The sequence below is a fragment of the Hyperolius riggenbachi genome, chromosome 7 (genome assembly GCF_040937935.1).
Source record: "Hyperolius riggenbachi isolate aHypRig1 chromosome 7, aHypRig1.pri, whole genome shotgun sequence".
In the NCBI taxonomy this organism is placed as follows: Eukaryota; Metazoa; Chordata; class Amphibia; order Anura; family Hyperoliidae; genus Hyperolius; species Hyperolius riggenbachi.
This window is the reverse complement of record NC_090652.1, coordinates 228,497,593-228,519,807: the sequence shown is the minus strand read 5'-3', so window position 1 is coordinate 228,519,807 and position 22,215 is coordinate 228,497,593. Positions and strand designations below refer to the sequence as shown.

The 22,215-nt window shown below is 45.6% G+C and overlaps 2 protein-coding genes across 5 annotated transcripts in view; one reads left to right on the top strand and one right to left on the bottom strand.

The window, feature by feature from the left end:
- The window catches only part of NUP35 (nucleoporin 35), a 28,495-nt gene extending 9,799 nt beyond the window's left edge, over window positions 1–18,696 (bottom strand). The window contains exons 1-7 of the mRNA XM_068245373.1: window positions 18,414–18,696; window positions 15,203–15,358; window positions 11,193–11,317; window positions 8,855–8,918; window positions 6,988–7,129; window positions 1,940–2,009; window positions 1,637–1,765 (exon numbers count right to left, since the gene is read on the bottom strand). Coding sequence (XP_068101474.1) covers window positions 1,637–1,765; window positions 1,940–2,009; window positions 6,988–7,129; window positions 8,855–8,918; window positions 11,193–11,317; window positions 15,203–15,358; window positions 18,414–18,441 — 714 coding nt within the window. The 5' untranslated portion in view covers window positions 18,442–18,696. The remainder of the gene's footprint in view (window positions 1–1,636; window positions 1,766–1,939; window positions 2,010–6,987; window positions 7,130–8,854; window positions 8,919–11,192; window positions 11,318–15,202; window positions 15,359–18,413) is intronic.
- The window catches only part of LOC137524891 (putative methyltransferase DDB_G0268948), a 118,758-nt gene that overhangs the window by 15,429 nt on the left and 81,114 nt on the right, over window positions 1–22,215 (top strand). For 3 of the 4 annotated variants that reach the window (XM_068245378.1, XM_068245380.1, XM_068245377.1), the window contains exon 1: window positions 18,833–19,056. The exons of the other annotated variant lie outside the window; for it this stretch is intronic. The gene's annotated coding sequence lies outside the window, so the exon portion shown is untranslated. Of the gene's footprint in view, window positions 1–18,832; window positions 19,057–22,215 lie in introns of those variants that run through there. 4 annotated transcript variants of the gene reach the window in all.

The window sequence follows — 22,215 nt, the reverse complement described above, 5'->3', positions numbered from 1 at the left end:
ACCAGGACTCATAGCAGAAGATCCGGGTGGTGGAGGACAGCGAGGGACTGATTAGCCTGAAGGGGGCTGGAGGAAGCCCCAGGAATGTATAAAAAAAAATTTTTTTACTTTTCATCCGTCTCAGTTACCCTTTAATTTGTAGTCACCAAACCAAATTTTAATAACATATCAAATTATTTGATTTCATCAGCAAAGGGAGTGCATACATTTGCATAAATCTGCATCAATGCAGAATTATTTCCATCTCGTTGACCATCTCTATTAGTGACACAGCTACACATCAGGCTTTATTCTTCCAGCATAGAGATATAGAGATATAGAGATATAGAGATATAGAGATATATATCTCATTCCTGTGTACACATTATATATACAGTCACAATCAGAGATGTATATCTGACCTTAAAAATACGGGGACTGCTTTATTGAAGCAGCACAAGTAACTAATTTTGATTGGTTTATTTCATTTTTGTGGACTAAGCACAGCTATTACTGTATATATACATTATTTTTAATGACTATTATCTGAGAAATAGAACATTTTATCATATTTTCTATTTTAATTACAGTTACAAATTCATTAGGAGTCGGAGTCGGAGTCGGTGCATTTTTTCCCGACTCCAGGCACCCAAAATTGCCCGACTCCACGACTCCGACTCCACAGCCCTGCACAAATGACCCCATTTTGGAAAGTAGACACTTCAAGGTATTCAGAGAGGGGCATGGTAAGTCCGCGGCAGATTTCATTTTTTTTTGTCGCAAGTTAGAAGAAATGGAAACTTTTTTTTTTGTCACAAAGTGTCATTTTCCGCTTACTTGTGACAAAAAAAATAATTTCTATGAACTCACTATGCCTCTCAGTGAATACTTTGGGATGTCTTCTTTCCAAAATGGGGTCATTTGGGGGGTATTTATACTATCCTGGAATTTTAGCCCCTCGTGAAACATGTCAGCTGGTCAGAAAAGTCAGAGATGCTGGAAGATGGGAAAATGTACTTTTTGCACCATGGTTTGTAAACGCTATAACTTTTACCCAAACCAATAAATATAGGCTGAATGGGTTGTTTTGTTTTTTTTTTTCTTTATCAAAAACATGTTTGTCCACATTTTTCGTGCTGCATGTATACAGAAATTTTACTTTATTTGAAAAATGTCAGCACAGAAAGTTAAAAAAAAAAAATCATTTTTTGACAAAATTCATGTCGGCTTTGATGAATATAATAAAAAAGTAAAAATCGCAGCAGCAATCAAATAGCACCAAAAGAAAGCTTTATTAGTGACAAGAAAAGGAGCCAAAATTCATTTAGGTGGTAGGTTGTATGGGCGAGCAATAAACCGTGAAAGCTGCAGTGGTCTGAATGGAAAAAAAGTGCCTGGTCCTTAAGGGGGGGGGGGGGGGGGGGGGGTAAAGCCCACGGTCCTCAAGTGGTTAATGGGCAACTAATAAAGTAAGACAAAAGCCTCCAGCAAAAACAGTTAAAGTACTACAAACCTTTTTGAAAACGTGGCACAGAAGGTGGACTACATGACAAAACAGGAGCATACCTCTACTAACCGTGCAAGATTATGCATGTGCATCAGTTTTTATATAATGATTTCTCATCACTTCAGGTACCATTGTACAAGCCAATCCTACCTTATCTATGCAAGGCTTCACCCCAATCATGATACAGTCACCAAATATTTTGCCGTCTTTACTTAAAGCCTTTCTTGCTTGTAGTTTGGACTGATATTGCACATGCATCCAGTTGCCAGTATTGGACATCTGCAGAATAAATATTCATCATCAGCATACATAAACCAACGTGAATGTCCTCAAGAACATGGAGGATTCAAGTTTTCAGTAACAAGAAAACAGATACAGTAAGGGGTAAAAGTTGAGCCTATGCACAAGACTCCTTTCAAGTAGAAAGTAAAGTCATCAGATAAATGTTCTTACCACATGTTTAATTATGTTCCCATATTGGGCAAACTGCAGCAGAATATAAGAAGCGGAGGCCTGGGGAAACCTAGAAATGAAAAAGAAAAAGGTATTTAATACAGACCAGGAAAAAGAATCCCACTTTCACCTCTTGCAAATACTCAGGTCAGTGTAGCGTGACTTCTTGCCCCTGGAGCCAGGCTTAGATCCAGAACAGCTGGTGTAAAGCAAGCCTATAGCTTTTAAAATTTACAGAGCCACACCAAGCACACCACATGCAGCCAGCCTGTTTCAGACTGTTGGTCCTCTTCTGTGCATGGCAAGGATTGATATACCTCTATGGGATAGGGTCTTGGACAAACACCAAAATACCCAAGTAGCTTGGGATGACCCATAACCACTAAGTATAGATTTGCTATACACCACCAGTTCTGGATGAACAGCTGGCTTCAGGGGCATATAGAGTATTTGCATATTCAATAGTGATGCATTTTGGGAGACCACAACCACATACTTAGGCTTCAACGCTACGCTACTTTAACCACTTAAGGACTGCAGTCATAAAACCCCTTAAGGACCAGAGCCTTTTTTTCCATTCGGACCACTGCAGCTTTCACGGTTTATTGCTCAGTCATACAACCTACCACCTAAATGAATTTTACCTCCTTTTCTTGTCACTAATACAGCTTTCTTTTGGTGCTATTTGATTGCTGCTGCGAGTTTTACTTTTTATTATATTCATCAAAAAAGACATGAATTTTGTCAAAAAAATGACAACTTTCTGTGCTGACATTTTTCAAATAAAGTAAAATTTCCTATACATTTGAGCGCGAAAGTTATTCTGCTACATGTCTTTGATAAAAAAAAAAAAACATTCATTGTATATTTATTGGATTGGGTAAAAGTTATAGCGTTTACAAACTATGGTGCAAAAAGTGAATTTTCCCATTTTCAAGCATCTCTGACTTTTCTGCGCACCTGTCAGGTTTCATGAGGGGCTAAAATTCCAGGATAGTACAAATACCGCCCAAATGACCCCATTTTGGAAAGAAGACATCCCAAAGTATTCAGTGAGAGGCATGGTGAGTTCATTGAAGATTTTATTTTTTGTCACAAGTTAGCGGAAAATGACACTTTGTGACAGAAAAAAAAAAAAAAAAAAAAAAAAAAAAGTTTCCATTTCTTCTAACTTGCGACAAAAAAAAAATGAAATCTGCCACGGACTCGCTATGCTCCTCTCTGAATACCTTGAAGTGTCTACTTTCCAAAATGGGGTCATTTGTGGGGTGTGTTCACTGTCCTGGCATTTTGGGGGGTGCCTAATTGTAAGCACCCCTGTAAAGCCTAAAGATGCTCATTGGACTTTGGGCCCCTTAGCGCAGTTAGGCTGCAAAAAAGTGCCACACATGTGGTATTGCCGTACTCAGGAGAAGTAGTATAATGTGTTTTGGGGTGTATTTTTACACATACCCATGCTGGGTGGGAGAAATATCTCCGTAAATGACAATTTTTTTATTTTATTTTTTTACACACAATTGTCAATTTATAGAGATATTTCTCCCACTCAGCATGGGTATGTGGAAAAATACACCCCAAAACACATTATACTACTTCTCCTGAGTACGGCGATACCACATGTGTGGCACTTTTTTGCACCCTAACTGCGCTAAGGGGCCCAAAGTCCAATGAGTACCTTTAGGATTTCACAGGTCATTTTGAGAAATTTCGTTTCAAGACTGCTCCTCACGGTTTAGGGCCCCTAAAATGCCAGGACAGTATAGGAATCCCACAAATTACCCCATTTTAGAAAGAAGACACCCCAAGGTATTCCATTAGGAGTATGGTGAGTTCATAGAAGATTTTTTTTTTTTGTCACAAGTTAGCGGAAATTGATTTTAATTGTTTTTTTTCACAAAGTGTCATTTTCCGCTAACTTGTGACAAAAATAAAATCTTCTATGAACTCACCATACTCCTAACGGAATACCTTGGGGTGTCTTCTTTCTAAAATGGGGTCATTTGTGGGGTTCCTATACTGCCCTGGCATTTTAGGGGCCCTAAACCGTGAGGAGTAGTCTTGAAACCAAATGTCGCAAAATGACCTGTAACATCCTAAAGGTACTCATTGGACTTTGGGCCCCTTAGCGCACTTAGGGTGCAAAAAAGTGCCACACATGTGGTACCGCCGTACTCAGGAGAAGTAGTATAATGTGTTTTGGGGTGTATTTTTACACATACAGATGCTAGGTGGGAGAAATATCTCTGTAAATGACAATTATTTGGTTTTACACACAATTGTCCATTTACAGAGAGATTTCTCCCACCCAGCATGGGTATGTGTAAAAATACACCACAAAACACATTATACTACTTCTCCTGAGTATGGCGATACTACATGTGTGACACTTTTTTGCAGCCTAGGTGCGCTAAGGGGCCCAACGTCCTATTCACAGGTCATTTTGAGGCATTTGTTTTCTAGACTACTCCCCACGGTTTAGGTCCCCTAAAATGCCAGGGCAGTATAGGAACCCCACAAGTGACCCCATTTTAGAAAGAAGACACCCCAAGGTATTCCGTTAGGGGTATGGTGAGTTCATAGAAGATTTTATTTTTTGTCACAAGTTAGTGAAAAATGACACTTTGTGAAAAAAATAATAAAAATCCAATTTCCGCTAACTTTTGACAAAAAAAAATCTTCTATGAACTCATCATACACCTAACAGAATACCTTGGGGTGTCTTCTTTCTAAAATGGGGTCACTTGTGGGGTTCCTATACTGCCCTGGCATTTTACGGGCCCAAAACTGTGAGTAGTCTGGAAACCAAATTTCTCAAAATGACTGTTCAGGGGTATAAGCATCTGCAAATTTTGATGACAGGTGGTCTATGAGGGGGCAAATTTTGTGGAAACGGTCATAAGCAGGGTGGCCTCTTAGATGACAGGATGTATTGGGCCTGATCTGATGGATAGGAGTGCTAGGGGGGTGACAGGAGGTGATTGATGGGTGTCTCAGGGGGCGGTTAGAGGGGAAAATAGATGCAATCAATGCACTGGGGAGGTGATCGGAAGGGGGTCTGAGGGGGATCTGAGGGTTTGGCCGAGTGATCAGGAGCCCACACGGGGCAAATTAGGGCCTGATCTGATGGGTAGGTGTGCTAGGGGGTGACAGGAGGTGATTTATGGGTGTCTCAAGGTGTGATTAGAGTGGGGAAATAGATGCAAGCAATGCACTAGCGAGGTGATCAGGGCTGGGGTCTGAGGGCGTTCTGAGGTGTGGGCGGGTGATTGGGTGCCCGCAAGGGGCAGATTAGGGTCTAATCTGATGGGTAACAGTGACAGGTGGTGATAGGGGGTGATTGATGGGTAATTAGTGGGTGTTTAGAGGAGAGAAGAGATGTAAACAATGGATTTGGGAGGTGATCTGATGTCGGATCTGCGGGCGATCTATTGGTGTGGGTGGGTGATCAGATTGCCCGCAAGGGGCAGGTTAGGGGCTGATTGATGGGTGGCAGTGACAGGGGGTGATTGACAGGTGATCAGGGGGGATAGATGCATACAGTACACAGGGGGGGGAGGGTCTGGGGAGAATCTGAGGGGTGGGGGGGTGATGAGGAGGGAGCAGGGGGCAGTTTAGGGACTAAAAAAAAAAAAATAGCGTTGACAGATAGTGACAGGGAGTGATTGATGGGTGATTAGGGGGGTGATTGTGTGCAAACGGTGGTCTGGGGGGTGGGCAGGGGGGGGGGGGGGGGGGGGGTCTGAGGGGTACTGTGGGCGATCAGGGGGCAGATCAGTGTGTTTGGGTGCAGACTAGAGTGGCTGCAGCCTGCCCTGGTGGTCCCTCGGACACTGGGACCACCAGGGCAGGAGGCAGCCTGTATAATACACTTTGTAAACATTACAAAGCGTATTATACGCTTCCTATCCGGCGATCGTCGGGTTAACGACCCGCCGGCGCTTCCGATTGGCCGGCGGGTTGATGTCGCGGGTGGGCGGAGCCTATTGCCGGCGGATGCGCGCGCATCCCAGCGCGCGATCCCCGGCCAGAGAGTGCCCCAGGACCTGACGCCAATCTGCGTTACGTGGTCCTGGGGCTGCCACTTTGCCGCCGCCAATATGAAGTAGGCGGTCGGCAAGTGGTTAACCTCCTTAGCAGTAACCCCAAGTCAGTCTTGGGGTAGAAAAAAACGCAGCTCAGAGTAGTAACCCCGAGCCTGACTCATAACCGCCTGGAGCATAGTGCGCAGCAGGCTATGTAACTCACCTCCTTCAGGATCCAGACACCAGCAGCCATTCTCCTTCCGGTTCTCAGAGGCTCTGGATCCCTCTGGTGAGATTGTTATGACGACAGCCGGTGATCTCACTATAGGGTTACACAGCCATGCGGAGGATGAAAGGAGAATTGCAGCGCTGGATCCCAAGGAGGTAAGTTCGTGCAGGGGCTGCTGCAGGCTCTCTGGGGGTATAATTTATTTTTTCTTGCTTTTAGGGTCTAAAAGCTAATTGGACAAGACCAAAAATCAGGAAAGAAATCAGACCCTCAAGGAGGTTAAAAATGTGCCTAATGAAACTCAGTTCCAGCATAGGGAAAGAAAATGTATAGTGCATTTTGCTCTGGGAGAAATCTACATTTTATATGGATTTTTTTTTTCCTTCTGCTTCTTCTCCCCCCCCCCCCCCCCCACAGCTCTGCCGTCATATAAACGGCAGGGTAAGTGACATGCATCGGGAACAGAGTGGAAGTCTACGTCCTGTCAGATCCACACTGTCAATGCAGGACGTAGATTTCAACTGTGTTGGTCCACAAAAGGTGTGTGTGTGTGTGTGTGTGTGTGTGTGTGTGTGTGTGTGTGTGTGTGTGTGTGTGTGTGTGTGTGTGTGTGTGTGTGTGTGTGTGTGTGTGTGTGTGTGTGTGTGTGTGTGTGTGTGTGTGTGTGTGTGTGTGTGTGTGTGTGTGTGTGTGTGTGTGTGTGTGTGTGTGTATCTTTCTGGGACAGTAGGCTAGCAAAAGTACAGACTGATCACATACTCAGGAAACCAAGCTTTAAAAGTATGGAGACTGCTTACCCATAAACAGTCACCCAGGTATCATCAAGCTGGTCTTCAGATGTCAAAGCGTCCCCTTGTGTATAAAATGGATCAATCTGAGCCGGAGAAAGCGTAGCTTTTCTGCTCTGGCTGATGGCTGCTGGGCTGAAGACACTCGAAGCTGATAATAAGAAAGAATAAAAAAAATAAATAAACCACACACACACCAAAATAGCACCATATGTAACAGATAAATAAGTTTTATACAGGACTACTCACAAAAGGTGGGTTGCATGAGGGGCAACCAACCACTTACAGCAGGTAGAGATGCTCTCTTGTCTCCACTGAACTGGACGCTCCAGGAAAAGACACTCTCGCCTCCACAGTGCTAGCCCCGTGGGGCACCCAGAGGCGCTCAGAACTCTGACCATTAACTCCTTTGGCCTGAGGAAGTGGGCTTAAACCCATGAAACTTGTTGCCCATGCTAATACATTTTATTGATGTGTGACCGTTGTTACCACCTCCTCTTTTTTCGATTTTAGCGTTTTACCTTAGTTTGATATACTCCTGGGCACCCCTTTCTATTATACAGTGAGGCATACTTTTCAATTAAGGTAGGCCTCACTTTTGGGTGAAACACAGATGCATAGATACTCCTTCCGAGATCAATGTGATGATAGCCTTATCACTACTTCAGCAACAGGGCATTATTTGTGTGGCGCGACAGACTGCAGTAACTGAAAGGGCCCTTATTGATGGTCACAATGGAGGTTTCCATGAAGCAAGTTTGGATATTTTCTTCTATTGCAAGGTCTCAGCATATGCAATTTTTTTGGCAGTGTGTTACAGAACAATTCCATAAAGCCACTTAAAGGGACACTTAAGTCAAACAAAAAAAAAAAATGAGTTTTACTCACCTGGGGCTTCCAATAGCCCCCTGCAGCTGTCCGGTGCACTCGCCGTCTCCCTCCGATCCTCCTGGCCTTGCCGGCAGCCACTTCCCGTTTCAGTGACAGGAGCTGACAGGCTGGGGACGCCTGGCCACAATAGCGCCATCTATGCTGCTATAGCATATATCATATACCATATAGCAGCATAGAGGGTGCTAATGTGTCTGGGAACGCGAAGAATCACTCGCGACCCCAGCCTGTCAGCTCCTGTCACCGAAACAGGAAGTGGCTGCCGGCGGGGCCAGGAGGATCGGAGGGAGACGGCGAGGGCACCGGACAGCTGCAGGGGGCTATTGGAAGCCCTAGGTGAGTAAAACTTTTTTGTTTGACTTAAGTGCCCCTTTAAGTATCCCAAGTTATATCAGTTTTTGCATTCTATTTTCAAACATTCCCCCAACAGGTCCAGCAATTGCTTTTCCATAAAAGCATGTTTTCAGCTACATGGACAGCTTACCTTTTTATTATAACACAACTGAAGTGAAAGGGATGTGAAGCCTAACCTATTTGCTTTTAAACAATGCACACTGCCTGGCAGTCCTAATGATCCTCTGCCTCTTATACCTTTAGCCCTAGGCCCTGAATAAGCATGCAGATCAGGTGCTCTGACTGAAGTTTGACAAGATTAACTGCAGGTTTCAGGTGTGTGATTCAGATATTACTGCAGCCAAAAAGATCAGCAAGATGCCAGGCAACTGGTATGGTTTCAAAGGAAATAAATATGGCAGCCTCCATATCACTCACTTCAGGTTCCCTTGAATATCAGAAAGCAGCTTCCTAATGCCAATTGCAAACCATTACCTCTATTACAACATGAAGCTTCTTTCAATTCCTGAATGGCTGACTTGTGTGCAAGTATGGCACGTATAGCAGTATGGAGATACAGCAAAAATAAGTCCACCGCAAATATGACCTGAACTGACGAGACAATGACAGTATTACTACAATATGTACTTACATGCATACGGAGAGGATGGCATCACACCGGCAAGAGGAGACTGTATAGCAGAGAAGCTTGGCTGCTGGTATTGGGCAAGGAAAAACAGGAAATAATTAAGTACTAGAACTAGCAATACACAATCACATTTTCCATTATTACTGTTAGTTTAGATATAAATGATCTGCGTAGACAATTAGCTAAGCTATGACTGCTCTGTGTCTAGTGCCATTCAATATTACCCGAGAATTCTATGCAAACATTAAACCTACGGCTATTGCCAGAGCTTGTCAAAATCTACACCATTCCCAAACTGCACCAGTTCCCTCCAAACTACACTGACCAAAAAAAAAAAAAAAAAAAAAAAAAAAAAAAAAAAAAGGGGTGCATAATCCAGCATCAATTCAGTAGACAGACTATCAGGCATGTCAGTGCTGGAGACTAGCGCACAGTGATGATGCATTATTTTCAAAACTCCATGAGAACTTGGAGATAAAGCCAGATGTTAATGTTTGGTGGAGGATTCAATGTTCCTAGTTATCCCATTATTTACAACAAATAACTTTCCTAGGCAGTACACCATATTTACGCTGTTTGTTTAGCCACTGAATTACCCTGCAGCATCCTTGGCATTGCAGGGAAACACCACTCAGCTTCTGCCTGGTTATATTTGCCAAATTCTGACCAGGGTGGCTCAACTACACTTGGTACAAAGTGCCTTGCAAAACTAAAGTGGAACATAGTAAAATTTACAAACACTGTGATCAAAATTGCAAATAAAAAAAAAAAAAAAAAAAAAAAAAGTGTATTATACCTGAGCTTTATTTACTTTTAGGGACACCTGAAGTGAGAGGAATATGGAGGCTGCCATAGTTATTAACTTTTAAGCAATACTAGTTGCCTGGCTGTCCTGCTGATCCCCTGCTCTAATACTTTTAGTCACAGACCCTGAATAAGCATGCAGCAGATCAAGCATTTCTGACATTGTGTAATTTGACAAGATTAGCTGCATGCTTGATTAGCTAGATGCTTGTTTCTGGTGTGATTCAGACACTACTGCAGCCAAATACATCAGCCGGGCTGCCAAGCAACTGGTATTGTGGAAGAATACGGCAGCCCCTATATCAGGTTACTTTTATATCAAAAGCATCTTGTAAGGGCTCATTTCCACTATAGCGAATTCGCATGCGTTTTTCGCATGAAAATTCGCATAGCAATACAAGTGAATGGGACTGTTTCCACTTGTCAGGATTCCTTTGCGTTTTTCTGTGCAGGGAAAAAAAAAAAAAAAAAAAAAAAAAAAAAAAAAAAAAAAAAAAAAAAAAAAAAAAAAAAAAAATCGCATGGCAGAGCCATCACAATTCGTATACCGCTATGCGAATCGCATACAATGTATTTAATAGGAAATTCGCATGAGGTTTGGGCATGCGAATTCGCATAGAAACAATGGAAAAGCACACCAGCACTGCCATGGTTAAATTCGCATACATCGTCATCCATGCGAATTCGCATGAAAATTCGTATAGACCCGCATGCAAAATTCGCATCCGCATGCGAATTTTTACCGCGGCGATTCAAACCACACAAGTGGAAATGCAGCCTAAATGAATACAACAGTAATAATGGTAATTATACCAGTCATTTTATGGAGCAAGACTCTGGCCTCTTGCACACTACTACATGCGATTCTGATTGACATGATTTTACATGAGATTCCAATTTTTAATTAACACTGCATACAGAGTTTTTTTTTCTTCTTGTTTTGATAGCATCCAGGGAAAATAGGAATCGCAAATTGGATTGGCAGTGTGCAAGGACACTGTAGGGGGGGGGGGGTCAGGGGAAAATGAGTTGAAGTTACCCGGGGCTTCTAACGGTCCCCCGCAGACATCCTGTGTTGGCGCAGCCACTCACCGATGCTCCGACCCCGCCTCCGGTTCACTTCTGGAATTTCTGACTTTAAAGTCTGAAAACCACTGCGCCTGCGTTGCAGTGTCCTCGATCCCGCTGATGTCATCAAGAGCGCACAGCGCAGGCCCAGTATGGTCTGTGTCTGCGCAGTACACTCCTGGTGACATCAGCGGGAGCGAGGACACGGGCGTGCAGGCGCAGTGGTTTTCAGACTTTAAAGTCAGAAATTCCAGAAGTGAACTGGAGGCGGGGCCGGAGCATCGGTGAGTGGCTGCGCCAACACAGGATGTCTGCGGGGGACCATTAGAAGCCCCGGGTAAGTTCAGCTCATTTGCCCCCGACCCCCCTACAGTATCCCTTTAAAGGAACTAAAAGGGTGTTGATCATAACTTTTCAGAAATAACATAGTTACAAGTATTGACCAGATTCAGGAACTGTATATGCTTACCAGTTTCCTGGCACCAAGTGGTGTAGACCCCAGACCTGGATTTGCAAGGTCCTCATAAAGGCTTCTTACTGGTGGAGCACCACTCTTATCTTTATGAGAAGGTACCACAGGCTGAGGGGAGCCACCTTCAAAGAAAAAAAATAAATAAATTACAATCATCCCTATTTATTACACACTTTTTACCCTTTAGAAGCTAGTTACAGCCCTAAATTAACCCCTGGACCACAACAACACCCCAGTGTTCTCCCCAGAGCCTATTACCCGGGCGGAGCGCCCACCAGATCTCTGTCCCCGCCCGGCTGCTGTGATTGGCCGCTTTCTGCATCATTAATTCTCTCCTCCGCACGATAGACATGACAGCTTGGAACGCAAGCAGAGACACCATCTCCACCCTCCTCCTCAGCTCCTTCCTTCCTATCAGCAGCGTGGAAGGGCGGGGAAATCTCATAGCAGAGAGAGGAACAGGCAGACCGAGGGAACTTTCAGCTGGAGTCCGCACTGAAAAGAATGTGCGGTTTGATTTGTTATCTTTTGGTGAGTCACTCCCGCTGGCTACTACAGTGGACAGACGCTCTTCTCTTCCTCTCAGTCAGAGCAGCATGTACAATGCCCCCTTCCCCAGGTCCTTCAGGTCACAAGAATGTCAGAGACCTCAAAGAAGTGTGGCACATTAACATATCAACATGTTTCTTTATTCTGGAGCATTCAGTGAGAGAGATAAGTGGTTTACAGAGGCTGTAAAAGGCAGCTTTCATTCTGCCTCCTGTGTCTCTGCACTTTATCACAAGCTGACACTTGGTTTGCTAGCTATTAACCCCAAATTGTTCAGTTCAGTTCCATCGCTGTATTATCTAGCTTTCAGTATGGGCAATGGCAAAAAGTTTAGTTCAGCATTTTACATCAAGTTTAGCCTTTTTTTTTGTCTCAGCAGTTTAGTTTATTTAGGTTGAGAAAGACATACATCCATTGAGTTCAGACAGACTACTTGTATGTTCACAAATTACTGTGCTGTACAGAACAACTGTAGTGAGAGGTATAAGGAGGCTGCCATCTTTATTTACCCGACAGCCTCGCTGAGCCTTTGCCTATAATACTTTTAGCCATAGCCCCTGAACAAGCATGCAGCAGATCAGGTGTTTCTGACATTGTTGTCAGATCTGACAAGATTAGCTGCATGCCTGTTTCTTGTCTGATTGAGACACTACTGCAGCCAAGTAGATCAGCAGGGCTGCCATGCAATGTGTATTGTTTAAAAGGAAATAAATATAGCAGCCTCCATATTCTTCTCACTTCAGTTCCCCTTTAAACTAGCATGGCTTTTGCAAAGTCTTCGCTGGAGTTCTCACCACTCATGTCGCCTGCCCGTGTGATCAGCTTTAAGTCAGCACTCCTCTGCAACTAGTGTGTGCAGCAGCAGGAGTAACATACATTGCATGCAGGATGGTGAATGGTGTCAGGTCATATATGTGATGATGGGGCTATGGCACTAAGGCCCCATTCACACAGGTGCTTTTCAGGGAATCCTTAGAGCTTTGCTGAACGCCAGCGAACAGAGAATCGCTATGACAAAGCTGCCCTATGGTGGCATTCACACTGCAGTTGCGATTTGTATGAAAATCAGAAATGCACTGCATACAGCATTTTGTGAGTATTCGCAATGCGATTTTTGTTTCTTGAACAAGTTATCGTCCCACCCAGTAGCACTCAGTGTGATGCTGACCTCTCCCCAGCCAGTGCGATTCCCAGCCAGTATGACCCTCACTCTCCTTTCAGCGTTTCCTTACTTTCTGACCCAGCAGCACCCTGCGTAACCTTACTTCCCCACCCGGCTACTTTTTCATGCCACCCGGCTGGAAAATATTTCTGGGGAGAACACTGCACCCGTTCCCACCAACAGTGCTGTGGAGTCAGAGTCTGAGTAATTTTGGGTCCCCGTAGTCGGCGATTTCATAAACTAAGGAGTCGGATGATTTTGTACAAAATCCACAGCCCTGGTAAGTATTAGACTAAAGAGTCAGAGCCATTTTGGGTACCCGGAGTTGGAGCCAGTGGTTTCATAAACTGAGGAGTCGGAGTTCAAGTCAGAAGATTTTTGTACCGACACCACAGCCCTGCCCACATTTTTGTCCCTCTGTTTTGCAAGGGGGGGGGGGGGAGAGAGAACAAGTGTTTCTCCTCAAGTGCAGTGTTGAAGGCTGACCTGTCACATGCTATTACTACATCCGCCAGTATCATGTTGTACAGGTGCTCGCAGTGATGCCAGACACCGGAGGGGGTGGGGGGTAGAGAAGAGAGACATATACACACACACACACACACACACACTTGTGGGGACACCAGCCAAAAAGGTCAGTTGGGATATTCAGTGTTCTCCCCAGGCTCTTTTAGCCGGGTGCTCCACCCGGCTAGTTTTGGTGAGCACCCGGCTGTCATCGGCTCAACTCCACCTCTGCTGTAAGCAGAAATGTGCAGAGAAGCACTGGCCCTGCATTCTTTCATCTCGCCCCACCCGGCTACATTTTCATGCCACCCAGGTACTTTTTCATGCCACCCAGCTGGAAAAAAATTCTGGGGAGAACACTGATATTGAATGCCGTTACCGGGATATTTGAATGCTGTTGCTCCTTTAAAACCGGAAATGAATGAAAACATTGATCAGGTGGCCATGTTGCGGTTCCGATCCAATACAATCAGATGGAAAGGCCGACTGTCAAACAAAGTGAAGTATGGGCACCCTTCACAAGACTTCTTGTGCAGTTCTTTAGATGCACATCAATTAGAACCTAACCTCAGTGACTTACCAGGATTTACAATGCTGCCAAGCCCATCTGTCCTGCCCTGTGTATACCAAATATTTACAAGATGGATAGTATTCACACAAACCACCATGTGCACATTACTAGAAACTGCATTTTACCCCCTATTCTGCCTCCACAGCTTACAGAAAATACTTTATGTAGATAAAAATGCAATCCAGTCGGTGGCGTTACAAATGGCAATGCTGGATTACACACCTTATTTCAGCTCGTTACTTTGTATATGCAAATCACTACTGCTATTCTACAGTGTGATTAGAAGGAGTTTACCACCAGTTGGGGAGGGCAGGCATAGAAAAGGAACAATGACTCCTGTATCATTCAGCTAATAATTCACACAGCAAGTTGGACTTTTGGGGGGGGGGGGGGGGGGGGGGGGAGTCTGAGATTTTTGGAGAAATGACAGCGCAAGTTGGATGTTTTGGGAGCAGTTACAGGGCATGCTAGCCATTTTAGATAGCTAGTATTCAAGACTATTCCACAGTTCAGCATTTCCCATTTCAACTCAAATCATGCATTTAAAGGTCTCCTTTTATAATGTGACCAGGGCTGTGGAGTCGGTACAAAAATCATCCGACGTCGACTCTTCCATTTATGAAACCACCGACTCTAGGTACCCGAAATTGCTCCAACTCCTCAGCCCTGAATGTAACACAGCTCTAGCACATCCAATGTCAGTCAGCTATGCAGTGTTGCTACATTTTCACATTAGATCATGGGGTACAGCTTTCCGTTCTTTCAGTAAACATAGTTTACTCTGACCTGTGCTTTAGTACAGCAAAGTAAACTAACCCTCCACACACTTGCATCCAAATCATGCAGGAACCAATGTTATCCCTATAACTAAGTTACCGTAATAGCCTGTATCTTTGTTACAAGAGTAAAGTCTCTTGCAAAGTCAAACCACAAAAGTTTCTTGCGTAGTTCCCATCCGCAATAGCATCCTGCTATTAGCACTGGACGCTATTGCGGACGGGAACACGAAGAAAGCTACACGTGGCCAGGGCTGCGCAGTTGCTGTCGACTTACAAGTCAGCAGTAACGAAACTAGCGGGTGGCGGGAGAGCGGAGGATAGTGGAGGACTGGCGCGGGACAGGAAGGCTGCAAGGGGCTGGCAGAAGACCCAGGTAAGTGAAACACTTGTTTCATTCTTCAGTTCCGCTTTAACTCCAGTCAATAAAGTGTTACATTACCACCAATCATAGGTGAACGCAGCTCCATAACTCCCATTGAAAGGCGAGGTTGTGGCGTTGCTGGTATTGGTATGTCACCCATTAGGAAGCCGGGCAAAAACTGGGCACCGACACCTGGCTTTGGAGAGGTTGGCGATCCGAGCGCCATTGGTTCACCTGCAAAACAAACAAAAAATTAAACAAACTTGCAAAAAACACTACAAGACAGCACTAGAGATGATAAAATATATGCTAATAATTCCAGCTTGCATGAACATTTTATTTACATTTAGTCTGGAATTTGGCCAAATTCGGCAGGCTGTTTTCAATGGTTCAATTTCAAGTAACATAGAATTTGCATTAGAGAGACCAGTTTTAATGATAACACCTCATTCATAATATACGTGTTGCCATGCTGATTAGTATTCAATACGAGAGAACATCAGCAAATTTATAGACAGCACTGTGACGTTATTGCACTGCGATATCGCATGCAGCATGCAAGGTTTACAAAAACAGCACTGACACATTCACTGTATTGAATGAGATCAGCAGTGCAATGGACAACAAAACATTGCGGCGTTCTGAACAAAATCACTTTGGTATCGAACCATGAACATAATGCAATATTAGATCAATGTTCCACTAAAATAGTGTGTGAGCGTGCGTGTGCTCCCATAGAATTACTTGTGCAGCAGTGCTTTGATGATCGAATCATAGGCTGAAAAAGCCCAAGTGTGAATGAGACCTCAGCACAAGGTATATATCTCTGACCCCCAATCATAAGCCTAACCCATTTCATTCAGTGGGTACCTGGTGCTTAGGCCTTATTCACACTCAGGCTCTTTCAGCCCATGATTCGATCATTAAAGCACTGCTGCACAAGTAATTCTATAGGATTACTCACACTGCAGCGATTACAGCACATTTGCAAATTCTGCAGATTTTGCAAATGTGCTGCATGCAGCATTCTCCCAGCGATTCCGTCATGATTCTCAATAGAATGAAAATCACTAGACAATCGTACCGCCCAAAAACAAAAAATGGAAAATAGCAACGCAAAATTGCTATCGCTACGCAATTACGATTTGCAGTTCCATGTGTGTACGGGGCCTTAAAGTGAACCTGAAGTGAGATGCATATAGAGCTAGCATTTATTTCCTTTTAAAGAAAACCTGGAACGACAAAAAGTTCCCTTGGGGAGTACTCATCTCGGTAGGGGAAGCCTCCAGATCCTATTGAGGCTTCCCCCCGCCCTCCTGTGTCCCACAGCGGTCTCGCTCTGGCCCTCCAAACAGCAGGGATGTAAATAATTTACCTTCCCAGCTCCAGTGCAGTATCGGCTCTCCGCTCAGAGATAGGCGGAAACAGCCGATCGCTGTTGGACCTCTCTACTGCGCAGGCGCAAGTCTCCTGCGCCTGCAAAGTAGAGCAGACCCGCTATTTCCACCTATCTCCGTGCTGAGAGCCTCAACAGCACCACCCGCTGGAGCCAGGGATGGTAAATTTAGCTTGTCAATAGAGATGCAAAGTTCGGATCTTTTCAATGATCCGGATGATTTGAATCATTGAAAAGATCCGGATCTTTGATCTGAATCTCGGATCATTTTACAAGGGAAGCATTCGGGGGTGAAATGACTAGCAGGACAGAAGGGGAGGGGGGTGGACACAGAGAAGGGGAGAAGATGGACAGAGGGCAGGGAGTGGACAGAGAAGGGAGGAGGGACAAGCAGAGAGCATAAATGTTTGTTTGCACGCAATACCCACATGCTGCAATCATATGCTTTACATATATTTCACCTACATGTTCATCTGTATACTCCCAACTCCCATTCCCTAAAGCATTCCCAGAAGTAAAGTGCAGCTGTTTAGAGCAGTGCAGAAGGGTCATTTTGCCCATCAATCACAGTGCCTGCCCTGTCCTAGCCCAGCACGCTGCCTGTAACGTTACTGAGCTGTGCCAAAAGTTTCCAATGTGTTCACTGTGCACAACTACGGAACAGCCTACAAAGAGCAGCACGTTATAGCCAGTATGTGTGCTCTACACATATCTGGCAGTGGCACCCATGTCCCCTCTCTCTCATCTACCTGTGGCTGTGCAAGGCTGCCTCCCCTTCAACAGAGCGATCCATCTCTGCTCTGCTTCCAGGACCCCGCTGAGAGGGGGCGTGTCGCTCCTGGCCCCACCCCCTTTGCGATCCAAATTACTAATTTTGAGGATTCGGATGATTCAACTCACAAAATAGATTTGGATCAAAGATCCGAATCGTTCATGATCTGGACAACACTACTTGTCAAGCCTGCAGCTACAGCGGAGGGGGAAGCCTCATGGGGACCCTGAGGCTTCCCGCACATGGGTGAGTACCGCCCAGGGGAACTTTTTTTTGTTACAGGTTGTCTTTCAACAATTCCAGTTGCCTGATAGTCCTGCTGATCTCTTTGGCTGTAGTAGTGTCACACACCTGAAACAAGCACACAGCTAATCTGGCCCAACTTTGGTCAGAATGCCTTATCTGCAAGCTTGTTCAGGATCTATGGCTATAACTATTATGCCTGTTACACACCATGCAATTTCCTGTCAAAATGACTGGTCAAATGGATAATGTCTGACAGGTCTGTTCAATTTTCCAATCCAGCCTGATCGGCCCACTTGGAAATTGATTCATCCTATCGATCCAACAGCAAATTGCATGGTGTGTACTAAGCATTAGAGGCAGAGGATCAGCAAGACAGTCAAGCAACTTGCATTGTTTTAGATGTAATACTGTAACCCTCCATTATCCATTCTCACTTCAGGAGTGGCAAGGTGCATAAACATGAAAAGCATTTAATAGATTTGGATTTAGAAATACTGGGCCCCCACCATCTCTCAGCCCATAGCAGTGAATATGAATGATTCTGTAGCTCTCCTCCCTGAAGAACAAATGACCTGTCAGTCTTGCTAGAACTTGCACAGGACTTTCACATGAGTCACAGCATTCCCATCACCAGTGCACTGATTTCCCAGCAATGCTACTGGAAAGGAAGCTAGCGTGCTGCACAGAATGTTCTATGATTATGCAGTATAGATCCCCGCCTATACAGCTGTGGCCTAATCTCTCCGTACAGAGAGGCTGATGAGTCTCCATTATTGCAGCTCTGCACGTGTGCAGCACAGGGGGAGGTGACAGCCAGCTCTCCCAGCAGCAGCCACGCTGCCTCTCTCCCTACAGCTACCGCCCGCACAACTTACCCAGAGGGTCCAGCGAGAAGGCGGCCATTACTCCCAGGAGCCCAACTCACTCCACGACTTCCAATTCAAACCAGATTTTATCGGGGAAATGCGAGACCGACCAGCTGAGCGCCGGGAAGTCCTCACACCACGTCACTTCCGACACTTCTTCACAGGCCATGCAGCGCCATCTAGGGGGGACTGCATACTGGAGGCTGTAAAATACTAGGAATTAGTTGCTTTGTAGTAGTGATGGGAATTCCGGCTCTTCTTGGAGAATCGGCTCTTCTGAATCGGCTCCCATTAAAGAGCCGGCTCTTACGGCTCTCAATCGGCTCTTTAATGGGAGCCGATTCAGACACTAGACACCACTCAGAATCGGAGTAAAAGCCCCGCCCCCGTCTCCATGACAACTCCAGACTGCTTCTCTGGCTGTGGCAATCCCTAGTGCTACTGCTCTGCCCCACCCCATACACTCCTACAAGCTGCAAGAGGAGGACTACATCTCCCAGCATGCCTCAGCGCCCTTTATTACATAGAAAATCAGAGCTGTCTGGGGCGGCTGAGGCATCGGCTCTTTCAAAACTGAGAGCCGGCTCTTGTCGTTCGCGAACTACCCATCACTACTTTGTATTTTGCTAGTGACTCACTCGCTCAGTCACCAGTGAGTAGTTATCAAAAGAATTGTTCATGGCATGATTTGGATCTTTTTTTCAATGTAATAGCATTGCTGCTGTAAGATAATGGGTATCATTCATAAAGCATTTCCGCATGCGGAAATGCTTAACACCGGTGACTTTCCCGACCACTCAGCATAAGCCCCATTCATAAAGGCTCTTTCCGCATGAAAAGGTGACAGAGCGATACATTTCCGCCTTGTGCGGAGTTTTTCTAGATTAATCTAGAAAAAGTAACAAACACATCCATTCATAAAGATTAGAGCAAGCGGTATCCGGAAGGAAAATACCGCTTGCTCGACAGTAGCGATAGGCGGGCGGCATACATATAAATGAATGGGAGGGACCTCCCAAGCAGCATCAGACAGAGCAGCGCAGGGAGGGAATCGGGCAGCTTTTAAGTTTCCGCATGTCTTCCGCCACGCTGCCGCCAGCTTCCTCCAGAAAACCTCCGCACTTCTTCCGCAACAGGCAGACTTCTTTATGAATGGCCACCCAGAAGTCTTAATTACCGGTTGCGGAGAAGAACGGTGTTTTCCCGCACTACCGACAGCCTGTTTATGAATGATACCCAATGAAAGGGGAGCAGTTAAGGTAGCCATACACTGGTCGATTTGCCATCAGATTCGACCAACTGACAGATCCTTATCTGATCGAATCTGATCAGAGAGGGATCGTATGGCTACCTTTACTGCAAACAGATTGTGAACCGATTTCAGCCTGAAACCGTTCACAATCTGTTGTGGTGGTGGTGGTGCTGCAGCCGCTCCCCCCGCCCGCATGCCCGCACACATTACCTGCGCCGCCGGCGCGACTCCAGTCCCCAGGTCACCGCTGCTCCGTCTCCGCTCTGGTCTCCGGCCCCGGCATGCTTTACTTCTTCCTGCCTGGCAGGAAGTTTAAACGGTAGAGCGCCCTCTACTGTTTAAACTTCCTGCCGGGCAGGAGGAACTGAAGCATGCCGGAGACCAGCGCGGACACGGAGCAGCGGTGACCGGGCGTAGACGTGCCGGCGGAGCAGGTAATGTATGCAGCTCTATTGCGTCGGTCGTCGGGTACTCGAACGCCGCTAGCGACGCGCTCCCTACCCGCGGGCAATCGACGCTAATTTTCCGCACGGAGCAATCGGACGAAAAGGATCGAAATTCGGCGTGTAGCGCGAACGATTGGCAGCAGATTCGATCCAAGTGATCGAATCTGTTGTCGAAACGGCGGCGAATCGGGCCAATGTATGGCCACCTTTAGTCAGGTCACTCTTTCTGACAGATCAATTACAAATAGAGGGGCTGCAGCACACAACAGGAAACCAGTGACAGGGGCACTTGGTTACGCGCTTAAGCTCACCAACTGCGGCAAAGTGTCCCCAATCTGGTGAGTCCTAGTCTACCATGCAAAATGCCAGTTTTTATGAGCAGTCTAGTGGGAACTAATCCAAAAACCCAAGAGTCAACTAAATGGGAGAAAAGGAAATTAAAACCACCTCACCTTTTACTAGCTACCAAATGAACTCTCTGAACATGTGCAATCCACTCATTTATATGCTTAATTGTGCTAGAGATGGGCGTGGTTATGCACGCTCACAGGGGACAATTATAAATAAATACCAACGGATGATGAGCAGCACAAAACAAATTTTATGCAATTCTATGCAAAGCATGCATGCAGCACTAGAGGTCCTCAGACTCCACTTTATTTATAATTTTCCCCTGTGAGCCTGCATAACCACGCCCACCTCTAGAGCATATAAATGAGTGGATTGCACATGCTCAGAGAGTTCATTTGGTAGCTAGTGAAAGGTGAGGTGGTTTTAATTTCCTTTTCTCCCATTTAGTTGGCTCTTGAGTTTTTGGATTAGTTCCCACTAGACTGCTTATAAAAACTGGCATTTTGCATGGTAGAGTAGGACTCACCAGATTGGGAACACTTTGGGCTCTATTCATAAAAAAACTTGTGGCGTAAATACTCGTAGAGGTAAAATACCGCAGCGGTATTTTACCCTTCTGGGTGGTCATTCAAAAAAATCTTGCCAGCTGCGATGCAGGTGCGGTGATCTCCTGCTGAAAGCTGGCGGTAAGCTGTCGGAAGGCATGCGGAAACACTTCAGCTGGCAGAGTCCCTCCGTGCACTGCTCTCTCTGGGAGGTCTGTCCCATTCACTTGTATGTAATCTGCAAAATCAGAGGAAGCGGTATTTCCCGTCCACATACCGCTTCCTCTAAACTTTATGAATGGCCATTTTGTTACTTTTTTCTAGATAAATCTAGAAAAACACTGGAGAAGGCGGAAATTTCTCGCTCTGCTGGGGGATTGTAGATTTTCATGCGGGAACAGCTTTTATGAATGCCCACTTTGCTAAATGGTCGGGAAAGTCCGCTGTTTTGAGCGGAAAACTTGCGGTAACAGTTTATGAATAGAGCCCTTTGGGCTCTATTCTCAAAGATTTCCCGCATGCGGTAAAGTACATGCGGGAAGTTTGCCACCAAAAATACCGTCAAGTTGACATTCTCAAAATGTTCCGCATGTTTTTTCCGCATGCGGAAAAAGTGCGGGATTCATGCGGAAAAATTTCCGTAAAAGTCGGTATTTTCCGCAATAAAAAATCAATTCTCAAAAATGTTCAGGCACATCATTTCGTCGTTATTTACCGTTTTTTTTTTTTTTTTCTTATCACCTACAAATAGTAGGTGATATATTCCGCACCCCATTGACTTTAATGAAGTGTGGAGGCTTAACCTCTTGACGACCAGCTAACGCCGATTGGCGTAAACTGGTCGTCTGCGTGTTACCATGGAAACTTTTCCATGTCAGTTCACGGAGGGTGTCTCCGTGAACAGCCGGAGAGCCGCCGATCGCGGCTCGCCGGCAAAATATAAACACGCGGGGAAGAAATCCCCGCTGTTTACATCATACGGCGCTGCTGCGCAGCAGCGCCGTAAGGCAGATCGGCGATCCCTGGCCTCTGATTGGCCGGGGATCGCCGGCATATGATAGGCTGAAGCCTATCCTTCAATGCGCAGGACGGATATCCGTCCTGCGCAGCTCAGAGGGGAAGGGAGAGGGACGAAGCGCCGAGAAGGCTGCGGAGGGGGACTTTGAAGAGCCCCCCCCCCCCCGCAAAGCGCAGCAAGCCGGCGGCGATCAGACCCC